Source organism: Labrus bergylta, chromosome 2 (genome assembly GCF_963930695.1).
Source record: "Labrus bergylta chromosome 2, fLabBer1.1, whole genome shotgun sequence".
NCBI lineage: Eukaryota > Metazoa > Chordata > Actinopteri > Labriformes > Labridae > Labrus > Labrus bergylta.
Window position 1 is genome coordinate 30321685 of NC_089196.1, and position 20082 is coordinate 30341766.

General features: G+C 40.3%; 1 protein-coding gene across 1 annotated transcript in view; it reads left to right on the forward strand.

Annotated features, from left to right (window-relative positions):
• The first annotated feature begins 1813 nt into the window (after positions 1-1813).
• The window catches only part of LOC110001032 (guanine nucleotide-binding protein G(q) subunit alpha), a 29266-nt gene continuing 10997 nt past the window's right edge, over positions 1814-20082 (forward strand). Inside the window, exon 1 of the mRNA XM_020656447.3 lies at positions 1814-2920. Coding sequence (XP_020512103.1) covers positions 2785-2920 — 136 coding nt within the window. The 5' untranslated portion in view covers positions 1814-2784. The remainder of the gene's footprint in view (positions 2921-20082) is intronic.

Consider the following 20082-nt stretch of genomic DNA (forward strand, 5'->3'; position numbering starts at 1 on the left):
TGTGGTAGGAAACAAGTAGAGCTTTCCTCTAAAACCAAGGACCAGTCCTAAGGCCCTTGACATCATGAGTTAATATTGCGCCTTAATAAAATATGTTCTTGTAGTCCTTCCCAAAAAATGACTTATTCGTTTACAGTGCAAAGAATGGATGCAGGATTATGACTATACACATTGGATTCTACTTGGTGAAAGATACACTTTTATTGCACCTATTAACTTTCATCGCACATCTAGCTGGTGTTTTTGTGAAGCTGAATCTTGACTTTAAAGAAGGTTATGCTTAACAACACATGATAGGTTAAAAATGTTACCAACCTGTGGCAGTGTGTCCCTCTAGAGAGCTAATTTGTCGACCTTCATTACAGCCACAGGTTGAATGGCTCCCGGAGCTGGAAATCTGGGACACATTAGACACGTCCCCGGACAGCTAAGATTAATTCTACAAGAATAATTGTACGTTTTTATGTGGTGAGCCTACATGTGCTTCAATGTGGCTGTGAGTTTTTTTTGCCTGCTTTGTATAGATAAAGTAAGAAAAGATTCTGGCTTTAACTTCATGATCTGGATTCAAACAAATATGTTACATGCAATTAAGCACTGACTCACTGGGATGTCCCAATTTAAATGGTGCAAATAGGCCACTTAGTTAGGCTACAATCAACACAGCTCAATACCTTTGTGAGGTGACCTCAAAACCAACTTTGTTTGCAGCAAATGGCTCAAGTTAAAACAACAAGTTACACTATAGTTTGTTCGGCATTGTGTTGACTGTAATCAGATAGTATTGTATAAATTAATGCAGAACTAAATAGGTGCAAACTTTGTTTATTGTGCCTGTTTCACATACTTAATTCCCCAAAAATACTTTTTCACACGGTGGAAACAAACACGTTTCCCTACTTGTGTGATTGCAGAAAACAGGACACAATGGCATTAAAGCTGCACTATGTAGATCTGGTAGTGAAATTTGAAAGTTGGAGAAGTGAAACAATTCTATGCTATAGTTTCTGAACTATATACACAAACTTTACTCAAAGGAAAAAAATGGGTCCCTGGAACACTGTTTAGAGCTAAAAAGCAACCAGGAGAGTTACAGTTTCACTTTGGCGGACCCTCCACCACAACTTCTCGCATAGCATTTTATCTTCAAACAGTGTTCCAGGGACCACATTTTCCTCTGAGGACAGTTTGTGTGTAGAGTTATGAACATATACCACAGAATCTGTACATTTCTCCAACTTTCATAGTTCTCTACCAAAACTCCATAGGGCACCTTTAAACTGACCACCTGCAGAATCTAAAGCATTTGAGATCTCCAAAAGTGTTTGAAGTAAAAAATAAGATATTTTTGTGTCAGCCTGGAGCTCCACAAGAAATAGCTGAGGGCAGATTTTAAACTCACGAAAAGCCTTGACAAAAAAAGTCTTCCTCTTATCAATATTTGTTTATCATGCCTGGCCATAATCATCTTCCGTATGCCTATTGTTCAATTTGCAGAAATCAGTCAATCATCCGTAAAATGCAACATAAATAGACTACTGACATGTATCGTGACGAAGAGTTTCTCCTACAAATCCGGCATACAAACATGAATTGTAATGCCCTCTTGTACGCCTGTCTGTGGAGTTGTGCGTTCAGCTTCTCCATTCATGCATATTTTCAATTCCACAGGTTGGGGTATAAATACTTTATAGGGTGTGTGTGTGTGTGTGTGTGTGTGTGTGTGTGTGTGTGTGTGTGTGTGTGTGTGTGTGTGTGTGTGTGTGTGTGTGTGTGTGTGTGTGTGGCGCTTGTTTGACGTGACACTCCCCCTGGTCGATGGGAGGCCGACGTCACCCTGCACAGCGGAGGAGTGGATGGCCTCTCTCTCTGTCTGTAATAAAAATACATGAAGAGAATTGAGGAAAAGGAGAAGATTGGCCGACGGCGGGGGGGAAGCAACAACACTCCGTTTCATTCCTTTCTTCACACCACGCGACTCAACAGTGGAAGTAGGACGCCTTTCTTTTTTTTTACGCACGCGTGGATGAATTTTCGCTGCTGCGCCGGGGACTCAGGCTGAAATGCTGTGTTATGTGTGGCTTTCTTGGCTTTTTTTTTCTCCCCTTAGCAGACAGAGAGAGAGAGAGAGATAACTGTACTGTATTCCAGACTAGCGGATTGGAGTGAAAGTCCGCCATATTCTTGCCTTACCACGCCCGGGGAGTGGAGCCATTGGAAAATAAACGGAGAGCTTTTATTTACATGTGTTTCCCAAATGTCTTCCTCATCCACGGACGATAACTTGAACTCGAGTGGAATTTGCTTGATTGAAAAACAGCAACATTGAAGACTTTAAAGAGAGAGGCACGGATGGCAAATGCTTCATAGTTAAGGAGATCACCCAGAGCTGCACGGAGGATGTGTCTTTAAAGGATCTGTTGATCATATTGAGAAGGAAAAGCAGATTACACCAATTAAGATTGCACTGATATTCATCTCAAAACCGCTTTGGACACTTGTTTTCGAGCTGTCAGGAGACACAGACAGCCAACCGAAACGGGGGAAGGGGGGTAGCCTAAATAATAATTTGTCAAAAATCTAATTTCTTTCAGCACAATCTGTGCTCTGTACAGACTCATTATAAGGGGCGTCCACGCGTAATTTCCCCACTAGGCCTGTATGAGGATTTGTCATTCACACCCCTCGGTTGTTGTTTTTAAACTGATTTGACATCTGAATGAATCAGTAAGAGGAAAAGGCGTGTTCTCCCCCTTCCACATATAGTAAACAAAAACTCAGAAAATGACCCTGGAATCCATTATGGCGTGTTGCCTCAGCGAGGAGGCGAAAGAAGCCAGGCGGATCAACGACGAGATCGAGAGGCAGCTCCGCCGGGACAAGAGGGACGCACGCCGGGAGCTGAAACTGTTGCTTCTCGGTAAGCTCCACAACACGGGAGAAACACAGAGGGGAGGGGAGGGGAGGGGAGGGGAGGGGGAGGAGTACAAATTCCTCTCACCGAAAAATACCTTTGTGGGGGCAGGGGGCGGGGTAGGTTAGGTAGACTTAATGGGACCTCCCACATGTGTGAAGTTGGGTGAAATATGTTAGTGAGATGAGTGAGAGGCACAGATTGGCAGGTCAGAGGAGATGCTGCTCAAACCACCTGATTTGAATAACTGTGTTTGTGTCTAGGAAACAAATTCACTGACTATATATTCCTAACCTCTATGCATTCAGTGGCCTAAAAGCAACCTTTGTATCCAGGCCTATAGAGGTCCAAACCTATATATATATATATATATATATATATATATATATATATATATATATATATATATAGGTGTGTTTAAACATCAGCTTGGCCAAAGTCTAGTGTTTATTGGGGGGGTAATCGAGGCAGAACCGCAGAACCCTGACAATGATTACAACACAAATGACAGCCTAAACATTTTAAACTTAGATACCACCTGTAAAAAATCCAACAATATCGATACCTGTGTCAGTCTGTACCATAGCAACAAATATAAAAGTCCATGGCGTATAGGGTGATTTCATGTTTTTAATTTACAAAGCTGTCTAAATTGCACAAATGCAAAACGTTGCCAATGTATATTTCCATTTAAGACAGTGTCTTTTTTTCTTTTAATCACCTTTTGGTTAAAACTATGACTGAAGATTTTAAGTTTTTTTTTTAAATAACTTTGGTACTTTCTCATGCTATTGATCATTAGACTAACATGAGCGCCATTGTTTTGGTAATGGAAAGTATTGAAGTATGGAGGATTCCGACAACCTCACAGTCTGTTGAGCCGGTTGGACGCACACCTTTCCAAGCGTCCACAGCTTGTGTGATGCCACGCTCCTGGATCTGCCTTGCATGTTCAGTAAAACCTTTCTCCAACTATTTGAAACCTCATGTATTAGCTGAAAAACACACCACTCTAACTATTTAATCCTACTTTTTTACTCTAGTGTCTTGACAAATTATCTTAAAATCTGTGCCAGAACACCTTGTAACTTCAACAAATGTTTATTAGGATCAGGATACCTTTGCATTTTAACACTTAAAGCCTGTTGTACAGACTGTATGAAAGTCGTGGTGGAACGTCAGCTCACACTGTATGACCACATCGTTAAACAAGGCACGAACCCAAAGCTCACAGTTCATGTGCTCACCCTGTACGACCCGATTCTTGGGTTAAATCAGGGCAGAGCATTGACAATTGTCAATAGAAAACTCCTACAGACGGAGGGTTAAGTCATATGTGTATAGTTTAGTTATCTCATGCACAGCTCACGGCAAAAAGGCTCTCACTCTCTCTCTCTTTCTCTCTCTCTTTCTCTCTCTCTTTCTCTCACACACAAACTCAGCATCACCAACAAACACAAGCTTACTAGCACCTAATTCATTACCAAACATTACCTGTCACCTTGAGGTCCAGAGATAATTCCAGCCAACGTTTCTTTGGTGATACAAGGGGGAAGATAGATTAAACAGGCATGGTTGCTGTTGCCATGGTGATTATCAGATATGGGCTGTCAGTTCTGGCATGCACAATCAGGGAACTTTTAAAAAGTCCTGAATTTGGGGAATCGCCGCGAGGCTCTGCTCTCACTTTGCGAGTGTGTGCAGTCGTATACGACCAGCCATCGTGCCTCAGTGAACAATGCACGACAACGCTCGGCGATCACACTGAAAATCAACACCCGCACTTCAAAATTTGTCGTCCTACTCAAAAATCAGGTCTAAATCAGCCTGAAATCATGCAGTGTACGTCCAGCTATAGGGTTGTACATTTGGGTTGGTTGGCACGACTACAGAATTTTAAACTTTTATAAAATACTAATAAAGTAACAAAGTATATCAATAACTGTTTTGATACCATGGAAACAAAAACAGAAGTCATAGGCGATTTCTTGTTTTCAATTATGAAAAGTAGCAAGGGAGTCCAAACTGTATAAATACATTGGTAACTTTTGTAGACAGTGTGCAGGAGTTAGCTTTTTCCTCTCATACACACCTTTTATTATCAAATCGTCTAGCTGTAGTTTTCTTTTAAAGCTTTGGTATTGTCAATACTATTGGTTATTAAAAAAATGGAAACTGTATCATTTTAAAAACGTGGTGTGGAGAAGTATTTACTATTTTGACATCCTTAGTAGGCAGGGGCTATCAGCACTGTCGAGAAGTATTAGTCATACTCGAGAAATCTGAGGAAAACAAGTCATCTACTCACCATCCCATTTTTAATTCGATTTGAGCAAAAAGGCCCATTAGCTGTGATGGCTGTGGTTGTGGAGAGTGGTGTCAGGAGCCTCTCTTCCTGTTCCTGTGCCCTCTACTTTCTGTCCTTTTAAAAAAAAGAAGAAGCAGGAAATCATTTCATGCAGACTTCTTTTAAAGAGGGAACGAAGCATTTTTGCTTCTTGAATGGATGTTTTAATAGAAGGAGGAAGTGTTTCCTGTTTGCCGTCCTGTTAAATGACATGAATCCCCCTGTTCAGAACTCAAAGCAGCTGATCGCCACCTATGAATATAAACAAAATAATGTGTTCTTCCTCTCTTATCTCTTATAATACCCAACAATTTGCCCATTACGCAATCAGCTATAGTCATTTAAAACCATATTTGTCATGAGTAAATTTGTGTTTATTCTCATATGATTCATATTCAGTGTTCATGTTTTAAGCGTATAGGTTCTGTCAAAACAGGCAAAACTGAAAAAGTTTGATTGGTCTCTTAATATTCAGTCGTGGGAGAGATGCAGCCCGTTAAAGCAGCACGGTAAAAATGTTCCTTACGACTAACCGTTGTGCGATTTCTCCACGAGAAACACAATTAACATTTTACTTTAGTTTGTTATGAGAAAATGAAAGTATACGCGTTGAAGGCAGCATTGTTTGCAGAGTAGATAGAGTGTTATTGTAGGGACAATTTAACATGTTGGCATGTAGGGCTGGACTTCAAGATAAGGATTGTGATGGGAATATGGTCCAAGCTAAACAGAATAAATGGCTGTCAAGGGACAAGAAGTATGCCAAATACCACTGACTGTATATATAAGGACTCCGAACACATTCTTGCCAACTCCTAGTTGTGCAAAAAAAGAATTGACAATACTCCCGAGAGACAGGCTGGACATATTGCGCCAGTGCTGTCATTTGGAGAGAGAGAATGAGATAACCTTTACTGACTGCTTTTTTCTCGAAAGTGGCACAACTTAGCTCCGCCGTCAACACATAGTTGTACATTCATATTTATTCCATGACGGCATAATATTGGTGTCCAAGTCTGTGAATTCACATTGTAAACACTCGGTATAAATCAGCACAAAGAGAACAAACTATAAAGACAAAAACCGTGTTCTTGGGGTGCTTATTTCGCTTGCATTTTAATTTTCTACTTTCCCCCATGTCCCATCTGTTAACATGGAGGAGGCGGAGCTTATGACCAATATACTGTAGCATGCAGTCAGTAAGGGAAGCTTCAAACTGTTTTGTCTTCACTGTTGGGGAGATGAATCACCGTCCTTCTTTTGATACAGTCTGCGGCTCGTACATAATTCACTGAGAAAGAAAACAACACTCCACCAAACACACAAGTAATGAGTCATCCTGAGGAAGTTGTTCATGCTCCAAATGATTCCATTCATGCTAATTATATTAGTGTTCTGTGGCTTTGTAACTCCCTGCATAATCTCCTGTGGGATCCATCAAAAAAAACCTTCCAGTTAAAGAAGTTTCTCAGTTCTCTTGAAAATGGCCCTCGCTTGAGTTTTCTCTTCACCACTTTGGCTTTTAGACTCTATCTGTAGTCCTTCGAACCCGATAATTGTTTAACATCCACAGGGACTGTTCACATCGGAGTGCACACAGCACAACAAAATGAGTGAGTTGAAAAACATTGCGAGCATTTAATCTACCCTCGTTGAGCTTCTGATATCCATTAAGGTGCCGTGAACTAATAAGGAAGATAAATCGATTGAAGACCAAGAATACAGCGAGCAGCTGAGTTGAGTGGTTGTTGCAGCAGAATGGGGGATAGGGTATAACTTCAATCCAGCTAATGAGTCAGTGATATGATTGGGTTCACTTAGAAAGGTGACTCAGCAAAAGTCCAGTAAGGATCAATGTCGGCAAAAGTCCAAGTAAAACGAGGATGGCCATCTTGTCAAGAAGTTGAATCGATCATCAACATAAACCCAAACACACACATTTTTTATAATTCATTTCTGTAACTCTTAGCTCTCTTATGTAACATGGAAATATGTTTTTTTTATTCACTGTTGATGCACAAAGCTTCATATATACCATCAAAGACTATAGACATTTGGTAATTTGCCAATAAAAATGTTGTTGCATAACATAAATGCAAACTGCAGCATCCAAAAACGTGAAGTGAAATGAATTTGAACAGACTTTTTTCACTGCATTGTCTAACTAAGAATGTTGTTGATAACAGTATTGTATGGCATGTTTAATATTTTGGTCGTACAACTGCACACACTTGCACGGTGAGAGCAGAGCCACGATATCAGGACCCGTTTGTCTGATGTTTCCCGAAAGCACCATGGCAACAGCAGGCAGCAGGCATGGTTTGATCTAATTCAAAAAATGTTGGAACAAAATGTCTGCAGAGCCCCAACTGACAGGGAAGCCTCTGTCTGTAGGAGTTTTCTTTTGACAATGGTGAATGCTCCGTCCCGGTTTGACTCGTATACAGTGTGAGCTCAGGTCGGGCCCCGACAATCAGGTTGTTCAGTGTGAGCAAATAAATCATGAGCTCCGGTCTTGCATCCTGAACAATTCGGCCATACAGTATGAGCTCTCATTCCCCCGTGACTTTAACACTATCGTACAGTATACACTGGGCTGCGAGAAATTGAAGAAATTAGCTTTACAGACCTTTAACAACTGTTAACATATTTATTTCTGCTGTGAAACTTTTCATTTTAATATGGGCTGTTATGGGGATTCTTTGGTTTTTGCAGTCAGCCTCAAGTGGACACTGGAGGAACTGCAGGGCAGTTTCTCATTTGGTTTATTTTTCTCCATTGAAGTTGCTGCTTTGTTTGGAGATGAGCTCAGTTTTATGGTGACCTCTGACCTTGCTGTTTTTGATGTCCACTGTAAGCATCTTCTAAACTATATTACATGTCTTCAGTGGCTGTGCTTACTTTAGAACAGCAAAATAAAGTTTTGTTGTAGGAATTAATCTTGCTAATCATGACATTTTTAGTCCACCTAGCATCAGAGGACTCTTGTTTACTCTGGTTTTATTGTTCCCAAATGAACCCTATATTACATTCATTTTTCACAGCAAGAAGAGCTCAGGTGGAATTAATAAGATGAATTATGTTTGCAGTACATTATCTGACCGGTCTGGAGCAGCTGATCGGGTTGTTGTGCATCCACGACTAAAAACACACAATTCACCCAAACCTAAAAAATTAGACAAAGAAATCTGACCCAAATCAGCCGGAAATCGTACATAGTGTGCGTTTGGCTTCAGGCTACAAATTCTTATGGCCGCCTCAATGTCACCTCATTGCCTGTTTCGAGACAGACTGAGTGTCTGATGGAGATTCCAATATAGAAAAAAGCCAGACGACCAGCTTCATTACGCCTACTCAGAAACCAGTGGTAGACATCAAAGAGACTACGTTTATAATCTATACCGTCTATGCTCTAAACCAGTGCTTCCCAAAGTGTGGGCCCCCTGGTGGGCTGTGTGGGTACTGCAGGTGGGCCGTGAAAAGCCCTCCACCAATTTTAAAAATAAAATAAATATCACAATAATGATGATTTTCCATGAGTCAACACGTTAAGTGATTAGTAAGGCGTGTCATGACTATTCATAAACATAATGTTTAGGACATTTTTGTGTCTATCTTGCCATAATATCATGTTGTCATGTCCAATAATTTTACCCTTACTGAAAGTTATAGATTTAGTCATAACACTTTTTTTATAACGGGCCCCGGAGTCATTTTGAATTTCAAAGCGGGCCGCGGCAGTCTTAAGTTTGGGAAAGGCTGCTCTAAACAAAGTGAAATGAGTAGATATAATTAAAATGTGGAGCATCAAATGATATCAAAAGCAGGCTTATTTCTGTAAGAGAGAAAAAGCCTTCTGTGTGCTTTGAGTTTTACTCAACAGAAACCCTGCAAAGAGAACAGGTGAAGTCTACATATTCAAAATATTCTTCAGGTTAGAAGTCGACACAAGTGAGCTGTAATGTTTTCTTACCGAGGCTCACTGACTGGCATGCTGCACTGCAGGAGTATTGTGCAATGTTGATGTAAAAGATTGCACTGGAGGCTTCATGCACTCTCAACATTATATGACAGTTGAGAGGTCACATATTGAGGTACTGTTGAGATAAAGAAGAGCGCTTCTTATCACGTTCTAAAATGTGCAGGAGATTCAAATCAATACATTTTTTGTCAAAACGTGCTCAAAATAAAAGCATTACAATCTCTTTGACTGTAGATGGTGAGTGGGCATTCAGCTTAAAGCAATATTTATTCAAAGACCAAATTCAAGGGGAGTGACTTGTAAATTATAAATCCGTCTAGATTTTTCCTTGGGTTTTGTCTTTTTGGTACTTCTCGTCTGAAAGCACGACATTAAGTCTGCAGACATGTGAAGCAAAAAGGGAGAGAAACTGTGGCTCCAGTACTTTAACTGAGATTCCAAAGCTGTGCAGTCATGGGAAGTTTAAGATGAATAGAGAGGAGAGGAAGGCAGGAACTTCGCCTCAGAACGGTGACATAGTGGCTGGAGAGCGAGCGAGAATCTGTGTTCTTATAGGAATGAGAAATAGTGTTGGTTGAATAATTCAGATTTTTTTGCAATACATTTCTTACCTCTTTGTTAAACCCCTTTTTACCAAAAACAACACCCTGCTTGTTTTGTACATTTTTCCACCTTCCAAGTAGGGCTGAGCGATGTGACTAAAATGTAAATGTTTTCACTGAATGTTATCACGATGATATCAGTTGATACATGTTTATGATTTTCGCTCCCAAAGTGAAAGTTGAAGAAACGAGATGTTTGTTTGTGGTTTTATTATTCTTTATTGTCAGAACATGATGAACTCTCCTTCAACAGGGGAATATTTCAGCAATCATGAGCTGAGTGCACAGAGCTGGAAAATGCTGATGTGACAGTTTGCTTGCTGTGGAGAAACACTTACTGCTTGCTGAGGCTCATTTAGGACGGTATGTTCTTGCTTTCTGCGGGATCTAACGGCTGTTTTTGTTTCAAATGGCGGAAAAGGTTTGTGGTGTGTTGCCCGTCTTAGCTGGCACAGTTTACAGAGCATGTGTATGTTGAAAATGAGGGAGGAACGCCATGCAATTGGTTAGATGAGTACCTCTTATGAGACAGCTGAATATCCAATGACGGCCCCAGAAAATAACAGCTGGAGGATGACGAGAGTAAGCGTGCAGAAAGGGATGAATGCCAAGACCCGATCCTGACTGAACTTACGCTAGAGCTTCATTTAAAACTACCCAAATTTCCACCTGTACTAACATAACAAGGACATTTAGATTTAGGGATGTGGGTAATAATAATGTGAATTTGTTGCATATTCCTAACCCTTTGTCGTTAGTAGTAAATTGATGTATTGAGTATTTCAATTGCTGCTCACTTTTATACTTCTTTGCTGCATTCCTAAATGTACTGCGTTCACCCAATTAGCTTTTTATGAAGTGTTATCTAAAACAACAGGGTTAAAAATAAATAACTATCAGGAAGGTCTCCGTATGCCAAATTGATTTAAAGTTACTCAATTAAAAAAAAGTGGCACAGCCCGGCTTGATTCCCCCACAGACCGTTGGATCTAGTTTATGACGCCTGTCCCCCTTTTTTTTTTTACACATTCACACAAACTCTCACAGACACGGGAATGTCCTCTGTAGTAACAACTTTGTAAATCACCGCAGTGTTACAGCCCTGCTCGTGTCCCATCTTGCCCTTTTGTTTTGTGCATTAAAATTCATCTGTCAAAAATCTTTTGCAAAAGCATGCAATCAGTGTCAGCTGCTTTCATCGGACAAATAAAAGCTGTGGGAACTTTTGTCAAGGCTACGACTGAACATTGTCCACGGCGACCTTTTTAACAAGCCTTCAACAAACACATGGTTGTAATTGGGAGAGAGCAATAAAGAAGTCATATGATTCTCGTATGAGTGCAGCCAAGTTCACAGTGAAGCAACAGAAGGGGCGGGACAGGAGGATGAAAAGTTTTTTGTGATTTTACAAAGTGATTGAATTCTACTGAGACCTATACGTTTTACTGTGGTTAAATATTTGCATCTTGTCTTACAGTATTTCTCCAGGGTTAAAAAATTGTATCATTATTATGCATAATTGACATCTATAGCTGTCTCAGATTAAAATGACATATGGATACTTTACGCTCTCATAGTTTCAATATGTCAGACTTGAGGAAGGTACATCTTAGTAAGTTCTTGTTATTAAACTCACATCTCTGTCCTGTGTTAGGGTTAGGGTAAGGATTAGGTTTTGCTAATTTAGGAGTGCTGCCGTTAACACTGAATTGATTTAACACCCACAGGAGTGAGTTTTTTTAAATGAAGTAAAAACAACAAGAAGAACTTTTATAGGTTCTACAGTCATTATTCATCACCACCAAACAAAATACGCTCGTTAAATTTCATTTAATGGGATTTCCAATCATTAAGAAGAAGATGTTCTTTATTAATCCCATGAGTGGAAATGCAATTTCACACTCTGTTATTGAGACAAACTACACACACATAGGCTGGTCAGTTGGGGTTCGGTGCCTTGCTCAAGGGAACCACGGCAGTGCTCAGGAAGTGAACTGGCACCTCTCCAGCTAACAGACCAATTCACAGATTTGGTCCACACCGGACTTGGACTGGCGACCCTCTGGTTCCCATCCCTTAGAGAATCAATTAAATCAAGACATCAAAAAAAAAAGTTGAGGAAAACTTGAAACCGAGAAACTTTGGGGACACACATTGGTGTATTTTTTATGTGATGAATTAGAGGCCTTTTATACTTTTCTAACCATCCTGAGTTCCCTGGATGATTCATACCAATGTTTTTTGGTTTTAAGTTTTCCTCCACTTTTCTTTTTGAAGTTTTCCCTTCCATGAGCATCGCGGGTTTGAGAGATACCAGAAGCCCTCCTGCTGTCTCTCTTATTCAATCATGACTGTTTGACCTGGATAAATCCACTTTAGTTTCTCTAATTTAACAGTTTTATACCTGAACGTTACTATTATCTAACTTACCGTGTATTTAAGTGCTATCGGCAGTATACACACATTGGAATCGCCATGACTGAGAGATGTTCAATGTATAGGAAATTTAAAAAAGAGCACATTTTATGGTCTGTATAGCTCGAGCTGCAGGCCAATAAAGTGATCCGGTAATAACCCTACAGAACCATAAAAATATCCTTTACTGCTGCAGAGGGGTCTGGCCCTTTTTAAACACGAGAAGCAGAAGATGCAGTTTAAAAAAAAGCGTCTGATTTTCTTCTCTACACATGACTACTGCACAGATACTACAGACTGTAGTTACAGAAAAACGTTGTAATTTAGTCTACAGCATTAATAAGTGAGTATGATACTACAGTCTGGCTCTGCTCTGTTGTGCTGCTGAGCCATCGCCAGTAAATTACTTTTCCTCTCCATCACTCATGCATTTTTAAAACCGTGATGATAAAGCACTATTTCATTTTTGTGCATACTTTATCTGGAACGGTTTAAAAAGTCAGCTGCCAGTGTCTCTGTGCAGAGCTGACGCTGAAGCTGTGGTGCATTCAGGGAAGGTTGAACTGCATCTGACCAACAAACAACGACCTATTTATTTGTCTGTTTTGACAAAATATGACACACAAGGTCATATTATGCCCTTTTTGGGGTTCGTATATTTAATCTATGTACCTACTAAAGTATGTTCACAATAGCTAAAGTTCTAAAAAAGTGTCTGTTTTCATGAACTGCCGCTCCATGCACCGGCTCTCTTCTGACTCTCTCTCTAAGGCTCTGAAGTGCCCACGTTCAGAGTCCCCACGTGTGCCAAGTCTGATCTGATTGGTCGGCCTGTTGGCTCTGCCGTAATTGGTCAGTCGCTCAGCACGGTTCTCAGAAATGTCACGCCCCTTTTACCATATTGGGAATGCAGCCACTTTGGCTCAGAGGGGAGCAAAAACATTAGCACCTTAGCACTACTGTGCTACCGCAGGCTACGGCATATCATGGGCGTGCTACAGAAGTTAATGGGCATGCAACATGAGCTGCTGGGCTTGCCACAACGAGCCAATGGGCTTAGATCAGTGATATCACACTGAGACAAGACGTCACACTGGCAATTTTTTTTCGAGGGGGGCTAGAACCGAGCGTTACATGCAGCTAATGCTACAGCTAACAGGAGGAATAGAGAAGCCGCGTTTCCGCGGACTTTGAATTTTTGCACATAGATGTGCCTAAACATGCACAGGACACTTGGAAAACACACTGAAGAGCATATAAAACCAGAAAAAGCATAATATGACCCCTTTAATATCACCAGTTACCAGCTGGCTCTTTAAATCAGTGAGTGATTGCCGTGCAGTGTGGCAGTCAACAAAAAGTTTCCACTCCCAGGCACCCCCCCCCCCCCCCCCCCCCCCCATTCTCCTTCAAAGCTAAACACAAGTGAACAGGTGTGATCTATATAACCACCAGTTACACACCAGTAACTAACAAAAGTGGCTCCTACATCATTTACAAAAAACCCCAGACAATCACACAAGTAAGAGAATCCACCAAACGAACACAGAGTTCCTTCTGTCTCTCTTATCGTCCAGCTTCCTCTTGAGTCTGGCTATGTTTTCCAGTCCCAGGGTTTTGGTTTCCGGAGCTGAATCAAACATGCTCACCTCGGATGTTTGGTGGATTCATTCACACTGACCTCAGACACGGGTTAAGTCCTGGGACACTGCATTGGTTTTGAAAAGATGACTCAGCAGACGCTGCTGGCCAGCACACGCTCATCATACCTTACATACTTGTTTCCTCTGTTTCTGTTTCAGTGTGTCTCACAGGACCCAGATGTGGGCCAACAATTCTGAATACTTTCCACGAAATGGCTTCAAGATTCAAAAACCTTTGAATCATTTCCTCATTATACATACAGCTGCTAGTCATAAAATGTTTGGTTTTTTTGCCTTTATTTGATTGGACAGTGGATAGAGTAAGAAATCAGGAGAGAGTGGGGAAAGGAGGTTTGATTTTAGCCATCATACATGGGGTGCGACCTAACCGCTGGGCATTGAACGCCTCTTAAGAAGACGTTTAATCCCACTATGTTTCTGAAAGCTATACGTATTTTGTGGGGAACATTTTCTTGAATAGGGGGCATCCTAAGAGAAAACATGTACTCATTAATTCTATCATTTATAATATCTACCGGTCTTTTTTGTAATGTGTGGCATCTCATTTTCAGAAATGATCGGGTTGGGAGATGGTGGCAGCATGATTCCAGGCTTTTCACAACCGATTATTTGTCCAAATAATCTTCAGAGTGTAGAGTCAATACGATTACTTTATGGCTCCTGATCGAGTCAGAGCCTCCCTGATCTCAAATCATTTATCAAACACATCTGATATTTACAGTTCGGAATGGCTGCCTCTGACTGAAAACCTGCAGGAGCCAATGAGAGCGAGCAGACCCGGAAAGGTCACCAGCCAGATATTGAAAACCTTTAAATTTTAAAGCTCGAAATCAGCGAATATGAACACAACAGCTCAGTTGTCACATTATGGCAACAACACGAGTAACTTTATAATGTCTCATGCAAGATATGCCGCAATATGGCGTCGATCATCCTCCATATTTTTATCACTTCTGAAGTTACGTTTGATTCGTCGATTTTCTGTGAGATCTCATGTCGGTGAAATCGTCACTACTCCTCATGTCTGTCGTCTCCAAGGATTTAAAAATCGGTAAAGATTTAAAAATCGGCTCATGTGTAGCCTGCCTTATGTTGATGTCATTCCACTACATATTTGTGACATAAATCAAAATTTCAGCTTTAACCGTAGAGGTTTTTATGAAAGGAGAATTTATACACCGGTAAATTCTTCTCCTCCTTGTTAAAAGACATTTGGGTTCTCTGTGTTTAAACAGCTACAAAGAGATGAGATCTGTGCCAAACAAGAGCAAACCCAAAGCCCAGTGGCACATTTAAGATAAGTTTTTTTTTTTAGATTACTCACTGTTCCACTTTGCCTGTTTAAAAAATAGAATGAGTCTATTTTTAGCGTGGATGCTGTAAGGCATTAAGTCTAGTGCAACACTATTTTTGTCTGTATTAACTACCAGTTTTCATCGAGGCAAATGATAGTGAGGAGGACAGGGTGAGTGGTGACAAGTGCTGTGAACTCTTGTGCTACAAGTGAATACTTTAATTCCTTTTAATCAAATAACTTAGTATACTAGTGTCTGTAAAGAATCCATTTTTGGAAAGGATGTATGATAAAGCACAAAAAAAAACCTGTAGTCACATACACACCCCATTCAAAATGCCATTTTTTACAGATTGATGGGTTTATGTAGCGTTTTTTCTTTTTCAAGAGGCTTAAAGCCCACCTCAGCTCCAGCTCTCAGCCTGTTGTTAGGTTGACTGAAAGTTAGACTGGGACTGTACTTCCAGCATGGCGACCGCCATCGATTGGGACTCCATCGCCCATCATTCGTCCTGGCAGGAAAACAATTCTGAGAAAAATCAGCCCGTTTGTGTTCACACTAATTTAACTAAAATGGAGTTTATATTATGTAGTGCCAGAGAGGTGGCAAACATGCAGACTTCTATAACATGGACTGTAGGCTACACTGGAATGCAGCTCATGTCTCTCAGCCACTGACACACAAAATGCACACACACTCTACTTCCTGCCAAAGTTATTCAAGAGTTAGTGGTGAGGTAAAGTTAGACAGTTCATTGTGTGTGTGCGTGTGTGTGTGCCAACAGTGCCAATGAACCAAAGAGAAACTCCTGCCCAGCTCTTCACACCCAAACAGTCGCTGTCACCGCTGGGAGGAGAGAGAGGTTGTTCTTGGTCTGAAACCAGACAAAGCAAACAGACTGAGGGAAAGAGAGCCTGCACAAAATAATACTGAGTGTATACTGTCGGTGCTCGAGTTATAAGATGATTGAGGATTGTTTTTTTTGGACCCCAAATTGATTAATTGACCGTTTTTCTAAAATGGATGAAAGATGAATGCATAGTGACTTTAAAATGAAATGTACAGTGTCATGTTCATGTGAAACGGGGGGGGGGGGGGGGGGGGGCAAGCGAGTGTTTAGTTGGATTCCTCTTCACTCAGATGCTGTTTGTGAAGTGTTTTTTTTTAATATTCAGGACATTGTGTTCATTTGTGCAGCTGGTGTGAATGAAAGTTAAATCGTCCCTGTTTGGGAAAAACACACTTTTAACTGCAAAGTCAAAGTCAAAGGTTACAAACATTTTTTTTTCACACTTAAATATAATATAAATCAAGTATCTCCTCTGAAAATAACTCTGTGAGTCATGACTGTCTACAATGGGTGTAACACCCGAGTCCCACTGTCTGTGATGTTTTCAGAGTTTTCAGAGTCCTATCTTCAGTTTGTTTACATCGCCAGGACGGCCGGCTGACTCCTCCCCTCGTGTATAAAAGTTGTTTAATTGAGGGACTAGAGAAAAGAAGAATAACATACTGTACTCACTGCTTAACTGTGTTTCTAGATCACGCTCATTTCAGGTAAATTTACATGCAGTGTGAAGATACGAGCAGAATAAAGATCGCTAGCATTAGCGTGCTAACACAACAATGCAGCGCGAGTTGTTTTGGTTTCATGCTGTGCTCAAGGGCGACATCTGCTGGATCAAAAAAATCACATATAAAGCCTTTGATGGAATGAATGAGTATCCTCCTACGTAAACTCAGTATATATTGGACTTTTTGGTTGTATTTAAATAACCTGTCAATCAAATAAGGAGGGTATTGAAGAATCCCTTCGACTGTAAGACCGAACAGTAAAAGCCTGTCAAAAAAAATGGGTTGTCTGAACTCGGAAATTCAAACAGTTATTAGAACGCGTTTTTAGTTTCAAGTAAACAGTGCTCAACCGATTTAAACCGATTTTTTTTTCATAATTGTACAAATTGTTTGATCTGATCTGCATGACGTCACGGTCACGTACGTACGTGCTGTCACCTGAAGGAGAGTCCGCCATGTTTGCTCTCACATCGACTCAGTAAGAATGAGCAGACACGCAGAGTGGACTTTGCAACTTTACAACAATTTGGACACAACAAGGAGATATTGTTTCGTTTATGGAGCAAATCGCAGACGTTTGAAGGGACTTTTGTTCGGACATGCAGGAGTTTTCTGTCTCTACTCCGCTGAATGCACTGACTGACTATCTTTGAGCTAATCTGGTGAGTAATAACTTATTTTATCACATTTCATTTCTTCATTTGATGAAATAGTTCTCATGTCCGCAGCTATTTCATGCATTTAGTATGAAGAGTGAATACTGTTTTGTTTTACTTTTGTGGCGTTAATTAATGAATGCAGTTTGCCCTATTCAATGTGAAAACATTTTAAAACTAGAAATAAGTTTGCTTATATTTCTTTAACTTTTCAAGTAGACACTAAGTCTTTATATAGGTTTAAAATTGCAATGTTACTCGACCACTTTTTTTCTTGTCGACCTCCACATGTGGAAGGCAGACAGCTCTCCGTGCAGTCAACCAAAGGTCTTAACACAGTTTGTTTGAGTGCTATCATTTGTTATGCTTTTCTGAAAGTTTGGTAAACTCTAGAAATAAGGCTGGTAGTATAGAAAATAACTAACTTAACTTTAAAGCTGGTGTCTGTACATTTGTGTAAAATAACCTCCAGTATGTGGAGATACTTGACCCCGTCCTGAAGTGATATTTACCATGGACACAGAGCTAAGCGGGAGCTTTCTCCTTGTGTTTTGCTTAGCAATTGTTAAATGAGTAAACACTGTTTATCCAGAAATAAAGACACTGTTCTGCACCAATAGGCTAATAAAACAAGTTAACAAAAAACTAAATCTTTGAGCCCTCCTGCCAGCACTCTGTAAGTCACGTTACTCCTTTACTGTAAATAAACTGTAAAGATACATTTCTGCAAAAATGTACAGCTTAGCAAATTTTTTATTTTCTTTGTCTTAAGGCTTAAACACAAGCAACTTGGTTATATCTGGAGTCTGCAATCTGGTAGGTATTCAAAGCACAGACTTTTAATAGACATTTATTGTGCACAATCGCTGTGAAGAGAATACAGATGTGAGCGATGCACAAAAGGGAAATGTATCTAAAACCTGTTCACTGTCTCATCATTCTATGCTTTGTAGAAGGGCCCCACTTATTGTTCAAAAACTTCTTTCTGATTCCAAATTTACTGCAGACCACCTTTTCCCTGAGGTGTAAAGAGGTCGTCAGTGATGACTTGCCTGTTGGAGAGATCCTGGAGCGCTGGCCTGCCCTAAAGATGGAGTCACAGGTGAGTTTTTTTTCTTTACTTTTGTGTTTTTGTGTGAGCAGATGAGGCTGTGAGCCTGACAGGTTTCCTGACATTAACAAGTGTAGGGATCTCAACGTCAGTCACTCAATCTGACAAGCATTTAACAAATTAAAAGTTTTTTCTTGTTTAAATGTGTTAACACCTTCATTTTCCTTTTCTTTTGAAATGCACTTCAATGTAACTTACAAATCTGTTTTTTATTTTTACAGATCTGTGCAAAGTTTCACAGCATTACAAACATCAACCTGAAAAACCACTTCTATGCTGAGTTAGACAGACTTGTCTTAAAGGGTTTGTTCAGGAAAGCTGCACGCACAGGGAAGGTATCCGAAGTCCTGGATCAGCTCTTCAACACTTGTGACCTCCAGGTGAGTTGATTATACTTGTTCATGCATGATAATAAAAGGGCTAAATGACAGTGTCATTGTTGATGGATGACAGTCTTCTATCATGAAAGACTGTTTGGAAAAATCATAATCAAGTCTTCCACTATTTATATTGTCATTTGACAGTTGGGTAAATATTACCCAACCTTATTTAAAGGCATCATAGGGCTATTTCTTGTGATGAACTGTGTGCCTTCCCTGTTAAGCATTTAAAATTAAGAATAATGTTTTGTCACACTTAAGGAACAAGTTGACGTCAGTGTCCAACGTGCTGCTGTCCGCCGCGCTCTCCCTACATATCTGTATGAGGATGACTCCAGGCTTCTGAAGCTGTTGGATGTAAGTCAACATATTATTTAGAATTGTAATGTGACTTTTGAAGTCCTGGATGCTTGTCAGATTTAGTGACTGATGTTGAGATCCCTACACTTTATATTCACAAAGTAGTTACATGTTAATGTCAGGAAACCTGTCAGGGCCACAGCCTCATCTGCTCACACAAAACACAAAAGTAAAGAAAAAAACCTCACCTGTGACTCCATCTTTAGGGCAGGCCAGCGCTCCAGGATCTCTCCAACATCATCTATTTTACTCAGATTCTGTAATTTTGGAGAATGACTGCCAATAATAATAATAATTGTCCTGCAACATCTATCATGCACTGAAGCTTAGGTAGTTACAGTTCTCTGTTCTTGTCTTTAGGTGGCCCTGTCAGATGAATGCAAATCGACAACATACCAGCCGGGCTCCTCATGATCAGTGCCACTTCAACAGATGAACCAGATCTTCTGCCCCAAGAAGGTTGCGCTTGAGGGTAACACAGTTGTCGATTGCACTGCATCTAAGTTACCCAAAAGTCTGGGTCTCAAGGATGGCAAGTTGAAGCCTAGGTTATTGAGCCATGTTTTGACATGCTGCTTGTACTGAGCCAATCATTTTAATATTTACAAATGTTTGTTAGTATGTAAAATCTTGAACTGGGGATAATGTAAATGTTTTGATCATAAATGATCATAGGCTGTTTACCAAAGTCCTTTCACTAATGCATTTTCTGGTAGGTTTTTTTCATAATCACTATAATGTTTGGATGATGTTTCAGTCCTTTAATAAAGTGATTTGCATT